The sequence below is a fragment of the Lagenorhynchus albirostris genome, chromosome 8, assembly GCF_949774975.1.
Source record: "Lagenorhynchus albirostris chromosome 8, mLagAlb1.1, whole genome shotgun sequence".
NCBI lineage: Eukaryota > Metazoa > Chordata > Mammalia > Artiodactyla > Delphinidae > Lagenorhynchus > Lagenorhynchus albirostris.
In genome coordinates, this window is record NC_083102.1 from 79,560,049 (window position 1) to 79,577,393 (window position 17,345).

A 17,345-nucleotide genomic window follows, 5' to 3' on the forward strand; every position below is an offset into this window, starting at 1 on the left:
ACATTTTTCGATATTTGATGACTATTCTAACTTCAATTCTTGCAGTCTTTAATTTATTCAAGTATTGCACATGTGACCACATATGAGGTGGTCTGTTTGATTTTATCCCCATTGAATGGTATCTGTAAGGACTTGGGTAGACTGGGCCACCCCATTGCAAGGAATCATGACCTAGTTTAGTTGTTAACTATCACATTTAGATTGGTTCTAATCTACCGAAATAGAAACTACCTGGGAAAGTGAGACAAGAATTAAAAGAAAAAAGATGTGGTTTTCTGGAGTTGAGAAATGTTAGAAAGACATAACAGTATATGAGTGGAGGTTTTCAGAAATTGATTCATTTCATGACCTACCTATCAAGCTAAGTGAATGGGAACTGAACTATCAGCTTGTTAAGTTAAATCAAAATTCAAATAAATGATTATTAACTATATAATGAACAGGAAGCAATAAAGATTTTGAATCTAGTACCATTAATTAATTTGCAGAATGAAAGTAATTATGATAGTTTTCTGAGTAAACAAAGAGAAATTCCATAAAGTTATCCTAGCCTTTAACTTCTCATCCTCATCCCCTTAGAATTATGAGAATTCACACAAAAGGAATGCACCTGGACGCTGCTCTAGCATTTCTCTTTAAGTCAGAAACACCTCCCCAGTACAAGCAACTAAGCCCAAATAAAGGATTAAAAGAATAAATGTTACCTCAAACTCAATAGTTATAAAGGTCCCAAAGGCAAAATCCTTTTTTTTCTGCGATACGCGGGCCTCTCACTGTTGTGGCCTCTCCCGTTGCGGAGCACAGGCTCCGGACACGCAGGCTCAGCGGCCATGGCTCACGGGCCCAGCCGCTCCGCAGCACGTGGAATCCTCCCGGACTGGGGCACGAACCCAGTCCTCCTGCATCGGCAGGAGGACTCTCAACCACTGCGCCACCAGGGAAGCCCCACGGCAAAATCCTTTAAAAAAAAGAGTCAACAAGCGATAAGTTTCCCAGTGTCACCATCACATCTCTTGTTTTCACAGTTCATTTACTCTTCCCACCACACGCTCCATTTTTGTCTTTTCTGATGATGTTTGCTCCTGGGAGAGAGTAGGGAAGGAGAAAGTAAATGCACATATTTGCACAATGGGTTATAACATTCCTATTTTACAAATTACTGCTTTTTGTTAAGCCTGTCAACATTACTTTGCATGTTGACTATCACCTTTTATTTCTTACTACTTGACAAGCTCCTTTCCATGTACAATGGCAGAGAATATAGAGTTAACAATGTATTTTCTCAGTTTTGATATTATTCTGAGGCTAGAGTTTGAAAGGGTATTTATCTTACCAGTTTTTTAAGCTTGTGGTTTGTGAATCTGAGTACATCAGTATATTTTATTCTCACAAAACTTGAGCATACTATTAGAAAATAGCCAGCATGTGAATCATCTCCTTCCTCACCTTCATCTAGAGTGTTACTTATTCCGAGGGTAGCCTGAGCCATGAAGCAGTTACTCATTTTGTCAGAGAAGGCATTATGATTCAGAATTGTGTACCTAATTATCTACTTTTTTGAAGCAAACTCCTTTCCAGGAGGTATGACAACAGTGTATTTGCCCCCATATGTGGCCACTGGACTGTCAGGTTGCCTCAGCTTGATTTGTTTGTATGAAGTGTGAGCATTCTCTTCTTTATTTAAATGAATAACTCTTTGCAGTTTTGACTTTAGAAGTCACATCTCAGCATCTTACAAGAGAATCAAAGTTTTTCTAGGAACTCAGCCAGTAATAATAGTTCATCTGCCGACTAGCCATCTTCCAAAGCAGTAAATTTAGTACAAACTGTTACAACTGTGCCATTATTTAGTTTTGATACAAGTGTAATGCACAATAACAAACTATTATAATGATTATTACAAAACCTAGGAAACTTTCTGAGCAACTCATTCATTTCTGTTTGATTTATTCTTTCGTTCCCAGTTGTGAGCTTTTGATTTTCTTTAATTTCAACAATTGGGACATTAAGTCCACCTTGTTAGGAAATGGGTAGCAAAATTGGGGCTGCAGATCCAGTGCTGAACTAAAACACTCCCTTCCAAAGCGCGCAGTAGCAAGAAAAGAGTATATGTTGGTGGGTGGCTCTGAAAGAGTGGGTATTAGTTATACCTCTGCTGCTAGCCAGCTGTGTGACTCTACACAAGTTAATTTTTCTGGGCCCACAGTTGTACGGAAAAGGGTTGAACACACGTTTTAAAATTTCACACTATTGTAACATTTTAATATTCGACAATCTGGATCTTACTACAGTATCCTATCCGCAATTTCTCCAAATCTTTACTTTTGCGTAGTCCCTTTAGGGAACAACACAGCGGTAAGCATTCAAAAACTTACCTTTTTACTTATACTGTATCTAAGATTATAAAATAACTGTTCTGGCAAAATTATAAATGAAAACGGCCAGTTTTATCTCTTTTGGGGAAATTTGTTCCAAAGGCATCTGGCTTCTCTATTAATCTCCAGTTACCTGAAAACATTCCTAGAATCTTTTCAAGTTCTCCCTTAAAAAAAAAGAAAAGAAAAGAAAAGAAAAAAAACTACAAATCCCATGAGTCAAAGATGGAATGGAAACAGACACCTCCCCTCAAGCCCCCTTCCCGGTCTCCTTGAATGTAGTCCGCTAAAACTAGGGTTGAGGCATCCTGAAATATGCCTGAAAGAAACGTCGGCTGTTTTGTTCTGCTTTTTAGCTGTGCTCTCGCTGGGCTCCTTTAAGTCGGTGCTGAGAGTGAGGAAGGATACAGAGCGACGCAGAGTGGAATGGGTGCGGGCGCAGGCATCACCTGTTCCAAGAGGGGCATGCGCACTGCGAGGGCGCCGGCGAGGAGGCGGGGCGCGGTGGGAGGGGCAGACGGCACCCGGCTGGCACCGCTCAGATCTGCTTTTCCCCGGCTTGGGGCGCTGAGGCGGCGTCGGGAGTTGTCTTCCGCAAAGGTTGCCTGGCGTTGTCCAACATGGAGGAGTCACTGGCCTCGGTCATCACCTGCAAGAGGGACTAATCTCCGCCTGGTGTTCAGGGACTTCGCCGCCTGCACGCCCGGCGGCAGCCCCCGTCTCCGGTTGCTCCTGCGGCCACGGGCTTCCCGGCGGGGAGGCAGCACAAGGAGGGAGCGCGGTGGCCCCGAGTTTCCCTAAGCCATGGGCAACGAGGCGAGCTTGGAAGGGGAAGGGCTCCCCGAAGGGCTGGCGGCGGCAGTAGCGGCTGCCGGAGAAGGGGCTGGCGGGGCGGGGAGCCCCTTGCACACCGTGACTCCGGCCGGCATGGAGGCGGATCTGAGCCAGCTGAGCGAAGAGGAGAGGAGACAGATCGCTGCTGTCATGTCAAGGGCGCAGGGGCTGCCCAAGGGAAGCATTCCTCCGGCCTCTGCGGAGCCGCCTTCCATGCACAGGCACGCACAGCATGATGTATATGTCCGGGCATATATGTACAGCTTCCCGTGCACATATGTGCCAGCCCGTATGTGCCGGCACGGCAGTACATATATGTCGCCTCCGTTCATTTTATTCTCCCTAATGGGGTGGTGGTAAAGAGAACATAAGCTTTCTGTTGGGCAGGATAAAAATGATGCCTTATAGAGTTTCTGATGGGATAGTCAAGGGTTGCATTCTTGGAACTGTGATTTTAGGTTGTGATTTCTGGCCTTTTGGAACCTTTTCTCTCTTGGGTGGCGTGGAGAGACGCCCTCCAGTGTTTTACTAATCTGGAAGTCTTCCATTAATACAAAACGGACGTGTTAGGAAATGGAGAGAGCTGGGTGTTTACCTGTTTCTGTTTAAACCTCCTCAGTCATTTCGGGGTCTTTCTCTCTGTGAATGATGTCTAAATATTTCTGTAACAATACCTTTAATTCCCCTGGAGGTGATTTGTCTTTCCTTCCCACCCTACCCCCCAGAGGAGAACAGGAGCTGTTTAGGTAGAAGGTATAGAATAAATACACCTTTTATATTCAATGAGAAACCCTAAAATATGTGTGGCATTAAACAGATGGTTTGGTCACAACAGTGCAGGTGCTGTACGTGTATTTATGAATTAGCATATGCTATTTTTTAAACCACCGCTCCTTTATATGGAATAGCGTTTTACAGTTTATGGAAGAACATGTGAATTTGTGTTACCTTCAAATTAGTTTCCAGTACATACTTTTAAAGACAAATAGCAACTTGGACAGGCAATTAAGAGCTAATCTATAATAGTAACATATTCATTTTCCTCTCTAGGTCTCTGTATTCCTCCATCCCAATAAATTAGTTGTTTTCTAATTAGAGTACTAAGAGGGTATAATCACTGTGCCTGCCCTGCCTTTATTTGTTGTAAACAAACCCTTTAACTTTGCACCCTCGTAGCATGTTCAGAGACAGGACATTCCTCTGTCCGTGGTCCTGAAACCACTCCTACTTTATGATAACCTAACAATTTTCATTAGAGATACTGGAAATATGAAAGATATGGATATAGGTGTAGGCTTTTATCCTGTACTTTATAAAATAAAAACACTTAGGAGCTATAATATAAGTATATACATATAATTTTGTCAGGTAACTAATACAGTAGAAATGTAAAATGTTTTGTGGATAGTGGCAATGGCAATATGTTTCACATAAAATCTTAAATTCGTAAACTATATCAGGTAAAAACCCTATTTTCTTGAAGGGGAACCAACACTACTAGTAAAGACTAGCTTTATTATATTGAATATATTTTTCTGTGTTTTTAAACTAGTAATATATTGGGCTATTTCTGGTATAAAGCCTTTCTTATCTATTCCCTTAAGAGTACAGTTTATGATATGTACTATTTTCTCTACTGTTTAAAACCTGACTTAGAAAAAATTTTGAATGTTCATATACTAGATTTTTCTAGGGTAATAATGAGGTACAGTACTTTTATTAACCCTTTAGAAATGTATGCCAACTCTTCTACAATTTTTCCTAAGAGGCACAAGCAACAGGTTTACCATGCTGGTTACAAATACCAAGAAGAGTGTGAGCTTTGATTTCTACATTTCTTCCTTGTATTCAGAGGGTGGCTAAAAAATATTATCTCAGCCTATGAAAGTGTGGTGTTTTGTTCAGTATTTGTATCAGTTAGCATACTTTTAAAGCTCTCTGTTGATGTTTTTGTTACGGTAGAATTCTTATCAATAGGTGGTCTGCGGCCTAAACAGTTATTGATGAAAGCTTCATTGAAATATATAAACGTGTCTGATTTTGGTAACCTGCTTATATTTTACTGAGAGATTTCTATAAATGTCTTTAAGTTTGGAAAGTTATCCCCATATGTGATAACCAAATAAACACATATTAATTTAAGTATATATAAGAAAGTATATCCAAATCATTTCAAGTTTTAGGAGATTATGTGGTGCGAATTAGGGTGGGCTTTGATTTTTTAAAAGAAATAAGGGTTGAGAGCCCAGAGACCTTATTAATTTTAACTGACTCTCAGCCATACGTGCCTGAGTTTCCTTGCTTCTAAATAAGGCAGTAATACTTATCTTACTCATCTTGTAGAGCCATAGTAAGGATTAATTAAAATTTGACAGGAATATTTTTGCTTGGATTTTAATTTGAAGGAACCCTATACATACAAAGAGTAGTGATATCAGTATCAGCAGTGAATGGCACTGGCAGTGATGGCTGCAGACAAGTTGTATATTGAGTTATTCACTGTCGTGAGTTATTTTGATGTACCTATACTCTTTTACATATGGAGAAGTCAGTGCAATGTACTGGAAATCCTGCCTCCCCTTCCTGCCCACCAGGAGTTAGGATACCAGATTTCTGTGACTAACTAGTTTTATAACCTTGAATTAATTTCTTAGCCTGTTTAAGTCTTGGTATCCTCTGCAATATACAATGAACGGACATTCCTAAAGATGCTTATATTTCTATTATAAAATTTTATGACTTAACGCTGTCAAGTGTCATTGCCTGTTGTGTTACATTTAAAAATATTTTAGTATTCCAACTGCTTTTATATTCTTAGTCTTGAATACATGTTTATCTCATTTGCTGCTGAAACATTTTTTTTCTGTTAACCTGTGAAAGAAAAATTCTAATCTGAGGATGACAATAGTAAAATGAAAAGGGAAGTTGTATAAGACTTGAGTAGTTAGAAGCTAGAAGTTAGAGCTTACAAATGAAATGCTTCTGGATTTTCGATTCATTGTCGATCCAGGGAAATGCAATTTTATTATGTCTTCTACTCATTCTGTTTACACCTACAGATGTGTCATATGAGAAGAGCTTTACTGAAAAACACCTCTGATTAGTAGAATATTTAGTAACAATTCTGACTGAGTCAGTTATTTTCTTTAGCATTCTTTTAGGCCTCCGCTGCTGGGTAGACACCTCCACAATTGTTTTTCTTCCTAGAGCAGCAAGCCAAAACGAATATGGAATGTTTCCATTTATATCTCACAAGACCTGTAGAAGAATTTAAAGTGAAAAGAATTCAAGAGACGTTAATCTAGAGGGAAACAAAAACCTGATATGTTCATTCATTTGTTCACTCACTGTTATTCATTCATTCATTCATTCATTGATTCATCAAACATTAATACTCATCTACTAGTTACCAGGTTTGGTTCTAGTGATGAAAAGATGAGTGAAACATATCTCTCCCTAGGAATTCATAGTCTAGTACAGAAGACACAGATTGCATTTTGGTCATTCTTCTTTTTAACACAACTGTCATAACAATCAGAAATTCATCAAAAGACATAGCTAAGACATCTTTATATTTTTGTTTGGTATTAAGCCTGTATCTTCTCTTAATGATTGTCTTTCTATTTTTCCCTCCCAGATCTCCATGTTTGACGTTTATTTACATAATTATAGCAACTAAAACTAAGTTTAAATTGTAGTCTTTATAGCTGTATGGGTATTTTCTCACAGGGGGATTCTATAATATAATAGAACTTAATATTCATAGGAAGTACATACAGTTATAATTTCTAATGCAAGTAGCTTCCTTTAACTTTTGGTATTTATTGTTGTCACAAATATTTGGTATTCACAAAATTTATTTGTTTTGTACGTATGTTGGATTAAGTGAAATATCACAAAAACAGTGATTAAGTTTAATAGTATTTTCAAGAGAGCACAGTTAAGAATAGATTTTTTGGGTATTCGTTTAAATATAGATTTCTTTAATAAAATGCCTAAACGCTTATAGGATAGTTCCTAAGCATCTGCCCCTCAAGGGAATGGTAAACTTTATTAATTGAATATGGAACATTTCTAGAATAATGTGATTATCTAAACAGTGGAACTTTTTGAAAATAATCTATTTGGGGTTGTTTACTATGGTTCTTTTGCCTTCATACGGAAGGGAGCACATAATGGGGCCTATAAGGAAACATTCAAAATTATTTTCCCCAATGGAAATATGTAGCAGTGTGTTTTGAAAGATCTCTTAGAACTGTTGGAATCAATTAGGATAATAATTTTGGTTCCTTATTTAAGTACAGGCTTCAGGGACATGGTAGTATCTAAAGTTTTTGTAACCTTTTTTCCTGGAGGAAATGGCCAGAACTAAGAATTGTATTTATTCACCTTTTATTAGAAAATCATTTTGTGGCATACATTGCCATTTATAGATTATTTTCTTTCTGACACTTTGCTATTTAGAAGTGATACTTCTGTGTTTCTTCCTACTATGCCTTACATCTTGATCTACACTCAAATTTCTGTATCGTTAGGGGTAGTTTAAAAACTTAATTCATAATAAGTACCAGATGACCTGAAATGAAAAAGTTATAGGCTGGTCCGTTAGCAGGTAAATTTTATTCAAACAAATTAAAACCTATAGAACTTTATTGTGATCATCTCATATTTTAAGTGCTACTGAATCACTCTGTTTATCTCTTTTTCTTTTAATTAAAAAGAAATCTTTTCCAAAATTAATGTTACATAAATCAAACAAAGTACTTATAATTTGATTTATCCCATAATTCTAGTGCAGCATGTTCTTATTAGTTGCAATTTTATCAGTAAAAAATAGCTCGTTTAAAATTTAACGTACTTGGTAAAAGTGTATATGAGAAACAAGTATTTTAATTATTGAGCCATAGTCATTTAAAATTGATGTTTCCAAAACTATTTTAAAAATATCCATCTTGTGTATTTGTCTATGAGTTAAAAGAAATCTTGCAAATTAATTACTTGTTGCATTTTTAAGTCATTGTCAATAATAATGACTAATTAACAATGGTAATAGTAAGTGTTGTAGAAAACATTAAGTAAAGAGATCATTATGTTTTTTCTTCCTTTGAGGAAGGTAACAGTACTTTTCAAAAGTGGGGTCACAACCAGATTGTTGCTATTTGTACATCAGGCTATGTATGTCTCAGGATGCTTTAAGCATCATATTGTTACATAGAGAGATCTCAGATTAAGAAAAATAATTGAATGATATAACACTGTTCTTCCACAAGAAAGAATTGTTTCTCAGAATTTTCTAATTAAAGTAGGAATTCTTACTCTATAAAGTTTAATAAGGACAATATTTGATAGATGTTACCTTTTTTGACAGATATTCTGTCAACACTTGAATAGATGATCAGCTTTTTCAGAGTTCCTGAAAAACCTCCTTTACCAGGTCCTGTGATGTCATGTTGTATGTCTTATGTAGCTAATGTAAATTCTACTATTAAGTAAAAAACAAAACAAAAAACAGTTGCAGCAATCTCATTTAAAAATGAATATTTTCACTTCTTAGTGTGCTGGTATTTGGGAGGCTAACATTCCTTGACTATAACTTTTGGTTAAAAAGGATACATCCTGTGAGCATAAAAGTACTGGAACATGGCTTTGCATTGATCTGTTGAGTTAATATGTTTAAATAGGTTTGAAGTATGGCTAGATTCTATTAAGTAAATATAAATTATTTTTATTATAAATACTTTCTAACTAGATATCTTAATAGTTCATTACTTATAGTAGCAAGTATGGGGTTTTTTCCCCTTCCTCTTCACTTCCGTGTTGAAAATCTGTATCCATGTAAAGAAAGTAACAAAGACATTAAAAATTTTATGATTATTTATAGGATGCTGCAAAAATGGATTTTAGTTATATTTATGCATCATAATTTTGAAGATGCAAGAAAGTAATGGGTTTTAAATATTATTTTGAGTTGTGATAGTTTCCATTATTTTCACTTCTTTTTGTTTCATTCTTCTAGGAAACAAGAGTTGGATAGTAGTCAACCTCCAAAGCAGCCAGGAAAACCGCCGGACCCAGGGCGTCCAGTTCAGCCTGGTCTCAGTAAAAGTAGAACTACAGACACTCTGAGGTCGGAGCAGAAATTGCCTGGAAGGAGTCCTTCCACTATTAGCTTGAAAGAATCGAAATCCAGAACTGATTTTAAGGAAGAGCACAAGTCTAGTATGATGCCTGGCTTCCTCTCAGAGGTTAATCCTTTAAGTGCTGTCTCCTCTGTTGTAAATAAATTCAGTCCTTTTGATTTGATATCAGACCCTGATGCCTCCCAGGAAGAAGCCTCCAAGAAACAAAAAATGTCTCAGAAGGAACAAGGAAAACCTGAAGGAATCACAAAGCCTCCATCACAACAACAGTCACCCAAGCCAGTTCCTAAGCAGCCAGGACCTGTGAGGGCCCTGCTTCAGCAGGACGGTTCTCCCAAGTCAGTATCTCCTCAGCAGCCTCCAGAAACAGGAAAGCCAACTCAGGGCCTCACCCAGGCTCCTCAGACAGACCAGGCAAAATTGCCACTTCAAAGAGATGCAGCCAGGCCTCAGACTAAACAGACAGATACAGTAAGGGGAGAGTCAGTTAAACCCTCACTGCAAAGCCCATCCAAGCCACCTATTCACCAAGTAAGTCCTGGAAAGCCTCCAGCCCAGCAGCCTGGACCTGGAAAACTTTCCACACCACAGCCTGGGCCTGCAAAGCCCTCAGCTCAGCAGCCAGGGCCAACGAAGGCCCTAGCTCAACAGCCAGGGACCCCAAAGACCCCGGCGCAGCCACCAGGAACAGCAAAGCCTGCAGCTCAGCAGCCTGGGCCAAAGGCTCCAGCTCAGCCTCCTGGGCCCGCAAAGGCTCCGGCTCAGCCTCCTGGGCCCGCAAAGGCTCCGGCTCAGCCTCCTGGGCCCGCAAAGGCTCCGGCTCAGCCTCCTGGGCCCGCAAAGGCTCCGGCTCAGCCTCCTGGGCCCGCAAAGGCTCCGGCTCAGCCTCCTGGGCCCGCAAAGGCTCCGGCTCAGCCTCCTGGGCCCGCAAAGGCTCCGGCTCAGCCTCCTGGGCCCGCAAAGGCTCCGGCTCAGCCTCCTGGGCCCGCAAAGGCTCCAGCTCAGCAGGTTGGGCCAGCGAAACCTCAGGTCCAGCAGCCTGGGCCAGGCAAGACTCCAGCTCAACAGCCTGGCCCAATGAAGCCTCCTCCTCAGCAGCCTGGCCCAGCAAAGCCCCCTCCTCAACAATCTACAAAACCTGTAAGCCAAACAGGGAAACCTCTGCAGCCACAAACTTTTCCATCTGCAGCACAGACTCCAGTACAAGGCCTCCCCAAAACCATCTGTCCTCTTTGCAATACCACTGAACTTCTGTTGAATGTTCCAGAAAAGGCCAATTTTAACACATGCACTGAGTGTCAAACCACTGTTTGTAGCCTCTGTGGTTTTAACCCCAATCCTCATTTAACCGAGGTAAGTGCATTTTTTTGTTATGTTCATGCTCTTAAACCATATCATCATCTTACACAATGGTGCTTAGTTTATTGCTGTTAACGATAGGATGGCACTGTTTTTCTCTGGTTCTTTTCTTCTTTCCCTTCTTCCTTCCTACTTTCCTCTTTTTCTTCTCTGCCAAATGTAAATTAGAGTTTTTCAACATTTTCTCCAATAATATTTTTCCAAAATATTGCTACAATTTCTGATAAATTTGGCACATAAAGGAAGTATGAATTGATTGATAGATGCTGAGCTTTTGCTCATTGCATTCTGTGGGTAAAATCCACACTATTATTACATTATATTAATTTTTTCATCAGCTATTAAATTCATGCTCCTACCTACCATGACACTCTTGATATGATATTCTTAAATGGGATCCTATTTATGCTGCGAAAAAAAGTGGACAGTTTTTCAGATTCTAAATACAATTTTGATACGAAATTGAATACATTCTTTCAAACTGCACATCCCCTTTTCCTGCCAGTGATTTTGCTATACACTGTGAGAGCATGCTTCCCTCGTTAGTTGAGAGTCATTCATAACAGCGTAAGTCACTTCAAAAAAGTGAAGTCATTAGAACAGGTTCAACTTTATGGGTGTCTTCTTAGACGGATCACAGTTTATAACTCCAAGTCTTTGGGTAAGCCTTCCTGGCAGACTGAATCATGAAGGGGCCAGTTGTGACACAAATGAGTTCAAGGTTGTTTACTCTGGTTCAGGATAGAAAAGTTATTCTCAGCAGGTCAGTTACTGTCAACTCAGTGCTTAAAGTCCCTGAATAAAATAGCATTTTAATAGGTAGAGATTTGGGGACATTCAGGGGAAGGGACAGAAAACATAAAACTGCAGAACTTAGAAATTCTCTGGAGTTAAGAAATAATACAGTGAAGATGGTATAATAATATAAAATAAGTGAGAATAAAAGGGCTTAGGGTTTGAAAGAATACATTTTTAAAAGAAATGCAGTAGCCCCTACCCGATGAGAAGGCACAGAACCATTGAGTCCATCTAGAGAACAGCTGTTAGTGGGCTGTATAATGCACAAGAAGGAATGAAGGCAGCAGGCAATGAAGGATTCTGTCATTTAAATATCCGCGAGAGAGGAGACTTGTGTACCCTTGTTATAAATGCAATCTATGTTCTGATAAAAACAACAGTGATAATTATTGGTAGCTGTTACGTTAGTTTGGATACTTACTGTGATGAAAGTTGAAAGTGATGTCCATTTAAAATATGTCAACCTCTGGTTTTCCGCTAAGGTATCTTTTACTCTTTTTACCAAAAGTCATGTTGAGTACTTTAAATTTTTAGATAAGCCATACTTCAGTGGTAAAATTGCAATTAATAAGAACATTTAAGTTATGGAGGAAATCAGATTATAAATAGTTGGTTTATATATTTGTAGCTTTTTTTCATATCTTAAACTGTTTTCCACATTCTTTTTTTCTTTTAATTTTTTTATTGAAGTATAGTTGAGGTATAAAATATGTTACAAGTGTACAATAGTGATTCACAATTTTTAAAGGTTATATTCTATTTATAGTTATTATAAAATATTTGCTGTATTCCCCATGTTGTGCAATATATCCTTGTGGCATATTTTATACATAATAGTTTTGTACCTCTTAATCCCTTACCCACATGCTGCCCCTTTCCCCTTTTTTCTCCCCACTGGTAGCCACTGGTTTCTTCTCTACATCTGTGTGTCTGCTTCTTTTTTGTTGTAGCCCCTAGTTTCTTGTATTTTTTAGATTCCATGTATAAGTGATATCATACAGTATTTGTCTTTCTCTGTCTGACTTATTTCACTTAGCATAGTGCCCTCCAAGTGCATCCATGTTGTTGCAAATGGCAAAATTTCATTCTTTCTTACAGCTGAGTAATATTCCATATTGTGTGTATATATATATATATGTGTGTGTGTGTGTGTATATATATATAAAAATTCTGATAAAGACGTGTTTCTGTTCATAGTATACCATCTTGATAGGAATGTGTAGTAATAATGACTTCAAACAGTAGATGATCTTTTTATAAAATGTTTGTCATGTTTTTGTGGCAATTTATAAGGCAGAAACCTGTAGTTGGACCTTCAAGCCACATATATTATTTGAGTACCTACAATGTGGAAGACATTTTACTACACGTTCGGTAGGCTATAAAGATAAGTAAAACATAATGCTGATCTTAACATGATCCAAATGTACTAGCTTAGGTCATACACACACAAGGAAATATGTGGTCAAATGATAAAAGCTGTGAGACATGAGCAAACATTATGAACTTCCAAGTAGGAAGTACCATTTCCAGTGGGTGAGATAAGGAAAGCTTCATGGAGACAATGGCATTTGTGCTAGGTATATAGTGATGGATATTATTTCAACAGATAAAGAACATGAAAGGGGGTAATGATTTAGCCTAAGACCTAGAGCCAGAATAATACAGGGTATGTTTAGGGAATCAGGCATAAATCTAGGTTGCCTGAAGTGGTGGCGAAGAAATGCTCAATGAGATTGGAGAAAAGTTTAAGTCAGATTTAGGTCTTCCACATTTAGTCGGTAGCGGTGAGCATTCTCCTTTATGAAACTTACCTTGTTTAATGTAGTCATGCCTTCAATCCTTCATTCATTTTACAAATGTGTGTCAAATGCCAGGTTGCGAAGCACCATCAAGTACTTTGATAGAATCAAGTATGTGTTAGATATGGAGTCTTCCTTCTACCAGAAAACTGGGGAAATAAAAGTTGTAAATAAGAAAGGAAAAAATAGATATATATGAAAAGTAACTTTGTATAGGTCTTTACAGTTCACATAGTTCCTTCTTATTTGTTTTATCAAAATTAAATTTCCAAATAATTCTATGGTCATGTATTCTGTTTTCTCTTATGGGAGAAAATTGGTGTTCAAGTGGTTACTATGTTAGGATCATCCTGATAGTAAATAACCAGAACCCAAAGTAAATCTTCTGATTCCAAGTCCATTTACTCGTGGTAAGAAGAGAGAAAGTGCTATGAGATCAAACGAAGAAGTCATCACTATCTTTGGGGGGTATGACAACTATCTTCATGGAAATAGAAGTATTTGAGCTGGGAATGTGAAGAATGATAAGAATTTGGACACACTTGACAGGAGTTGGGAATGTGGGGGCGGCAGTTAGAGGGTCTCAATGGCTAAAAAAAAAAGCATCCCCGTTATTAAGGAGATGAGCTTGGGCAAGTCACTTACACTTTCTGTAACAGTGATACCATATAAACAATGGAAATAACATGTTCTCTGTTAAACACATTGGGTTTTTAGGAGGATTAGCTGAACGTTTGTATGAGAAGGTATTTTTCAATATATGAAGTTCTTTTGAAGTTGTAATATGATGTCATAGATAATCTTAATATTTTAAACAGAGTTGACTTTGACAGCTTACTCTCAAATTGTTTTCTACATAGATACAATATCATAAGTAGTTGGGTTCTGAGATAGCAATCAAGAGCCATTTGATCTACAGTATTAATTGTAACATTTCATTTTAATTCTCATTTTTTTCCCTATAAGGAAAAATGTAATCTTATGGGTCAAATTGTCCAAAAATACTCAGATTGAGTAAACAGTTTTACCATGCAGGACAGCGCCAGAGACTAGACATTCTATACTACTTTAATTTACATGAATTTATTATTTTCAAGTTTGAGTTATATGCAAGTTATTCTCTATATTATTACTTTTACAGCCTATTGGGTAAAAATAAAATAAAAATAAAATCCTGGTCTCTTGTATCTCTCCTTGAAAAGATCAGGAGAATTTCTCTGATATATTTTTGTCACCAAAGCAGAATTGTGACTATATATATTTGCTTTGAACATCCTGGCTCTTAAATGACTGCTAGATCTGAGGAGGACTGGAGAGGTGTCAACACCCAGACACAAGCTTTAGGAAAGGGGACTTTTACTTCCTTAACTAAATTTGCCAGCTGTCTCCCACCTCTGCCCACCTGACACACATATACACACACGTACACATACATATACAAACAAACACACTCATACCTTAGATAACTCAAATATTTGTGTGAAGGGGATGATGTTTAAGTGTCCTCTCTGGTAGTTGTCAAGATGTGTGCTGTTTAGAAAAACCTTAAGAATCCACTGGCTCCAAGCCTAGACTTTATAGCTGTATCTCTTCTTGCTAAGAGGCGTTTATAGTTGTATCTCTTCTTGCTAGTCCGTTAATGGAGTTAATCTCAGCAATACAGGTTCACTCTTTGGGTTTGCTTTCTGACACAGAAACTGAACATTTGCTTTACAGTTAGTAACTACAGTGTTTCTTGTTGTTGTTCTTGTTGTTGTTGATTTACTTTATCTCTTTTGATATCTAGGCTGGGACCAGGTAGGTTTAAGGAGAGATTGAAAGACTTATTCCTAATGTGTGATAATTCTCCTGGTTCTTAGGAAATTTTGTAATATATGAAATGACTTGTCATTTTTTAGACTGATAATAATGAACTAAATGTTAGTGATAAAAGTGGGTTTAGGTGGGTGTTTTTTTTCCTCATATTATTTCGATCATGATGGCCCATATATTAATCTTGGCTGAAGCTAGATGTTTTATTTAACAAAAACATGGCCATCTCTCAGGAGCTAAAAAATAAAAATGAAAAACAAACGCACTTAGACTTCCATATACACTCTCTCAACTTTTTAAAGAACAAACAAAAAATGACTGAAATTTTTTAGGTTGGCAAAATGACTTAACTGGCCACCTCTTTTAGGTGGATCAGCCTGCTACTTCTAGTAGGAGAAACTGAGGGGGAAAAATCTGTTAAGAAAAGTAGAGATATACCAAATGTTAGGAGGCTGGAATTTGTGGAGAAAGAAAGCCAGTAAGACATTCCTGATGATGGAGTAGCAGAAAGGACTTTTAGAAAAAGGAATATTCTCTTTAGTTGCTTGCTGTTTTAGCACAAAGGTGATTTGTCACCCCAAATTCTAAGCAGAGACAGCAACACGGTTCTGAGCACATATGCGTTCACCTCCTCTCTAGAGGTCCCAGTTTTAAAAGATTGAAAATATAGTAGTTCTGTATACCTCAGTTAAAAAATAAATGAATAAGTAAAACCAATAATAAAAAGTACTCATTAAAAAAAAGTGTAGTAGTTTGAAAAAATGGGAAAGACCACCAGTAACATAAATTGGCAGGTTGAAGAATTCCTAGAAGATAGAAAGTAGATGGAAAGGTAGTGACAGAAACAGAGCTAAAGAAACCACTGTCAAGTGGCTTCTTTATGGAGCCTCAGTGAAGCTCTGAGCTTAGCATCCACAAATACAGACAGCAACAGTGGGTCGTAGGTAGTGATCAAGTAATAAATTACAGAACTACAGGAGGAACAAACAGGACAAGTGGACTCTTTCCTAATCTCTAGTGGAAGACAGCAGGTAGAAGAGGCTTTATTTTCTTCTGCTTAGGCTAAAGCCAAAGAATTCTCCAAATGAAGGGATGAACTGCCTGAGGAAGGGCCCTCATGAGAAAAGTAGGGCTTTCGAAAGAAAATGAGAAGAAGTAATGCTCCTCTCCCACAACAGAGTGATTTAAAGGAGGAAACAAACAAAACACTTAAGGAGTCAAATTTACTAAATCTATTACCCTCCTAGTAAAGCTGTCCTTACTTTGGACACTGACCCTCTGCCATCCTAGTTCCTCTTATTCAAAGAAGAGGACTAATGGGGAAGCAGAACTGTCAAGAAATACAGAAAAACCTCTGTTGATTACCCATTCTAAATAATGGAGACATTCACTGTAAATGAATGGTTTGAAGAGAGTCACTTGACATTTTAGCAATAATATCACAGGAAGGACATGGATAAACTAGTGAAAGACAAAACAAAACACCTGACCTCACAGGAAGGAGTCCATTCAGGAAATATAAAGAACTTATAAAATTCTTATTATTCCTGAGAAATACTTAAGAGAGGGTATTTCATTAATAATTAGTACACTCAAATTTCAGTGGGCTGATTGAGGGTAAAAATAGGCCTGGTTGATGTTCTGGAAAAGCAAGACCCAGAATTTTCCCAGCTTGTAGAGCAAATTATCCAGCTATTTAACTGAGCACCTACTATCTTTCAGGCACTTTTCTGGACTGTGCTAGTTGTAAAAGTGAATAAAGTAGCCAAAAATTCTTCCCTTGTGCGACATGTATTCTAGTAAGAGTGGCAAATAAATAAAACATATAGTGTGACAGATGGTAATAAGTGTTATGGAGAAAAATGAAGTAGAAGGTTATAGCACAGACCAAGGGAGGGTTGGTCATGTGGTGGTAGGGTCCTCTCACTCCCTCTAATTGGGGGATTGGAGTCTGGGAGTTGAGGGATGACTCAGGAATCTGGAATTTTTAGTGGTGACTAAAGGTCTAATTTGTATATTTCTGAGGCTGGGAGCTCGAGGGGGGTTAAGAAAGGAAAGAGTGGGAATGTACCCAGGAATGTGCACAATTCTGAGATGCCTCTCTTTACTCCTTCCTGTGGTGATGTGGAGGCTGGGGAATGAGCATTTTACTCCAGCATAAGGAGCTCTTTCTAAACTCTTGTCCATGGAGTTGTAGACATTTTGGGGGTGTGGTCATCTGAAAT

General features: G+C 38.0%; 1 protein-coding gene across 1 annotated transcript in view; it reads left to right on the top strand.

Annotated features, from left to right (window-relative positions):
* Window positions 1-3,091: 3,091 nt before the first annotated feature.
* Window positions 3,092-17,345, top strand: part of PCLO (piccolo presynaptic cytomatrix protein) — a 365,674-nt gene continuing 351,420 nt past the window's right edge. The window contains exons 1-2 of the mRNA XM_060156163.1: window positions 3,092-3,430; window positions 9,226-10,702. Of these exons, the coding sequence (XP_060012146.1) occupies window positions 3,180-3,430; window positions 9,226-10,702 (1,728 nt within the window). The 5' untranslated portion in view covers window positions 3,092-3,179. The remainder of the gene's footprint in view (window positions 3,431-9,225; window positions 10,703-17,345) is intronic.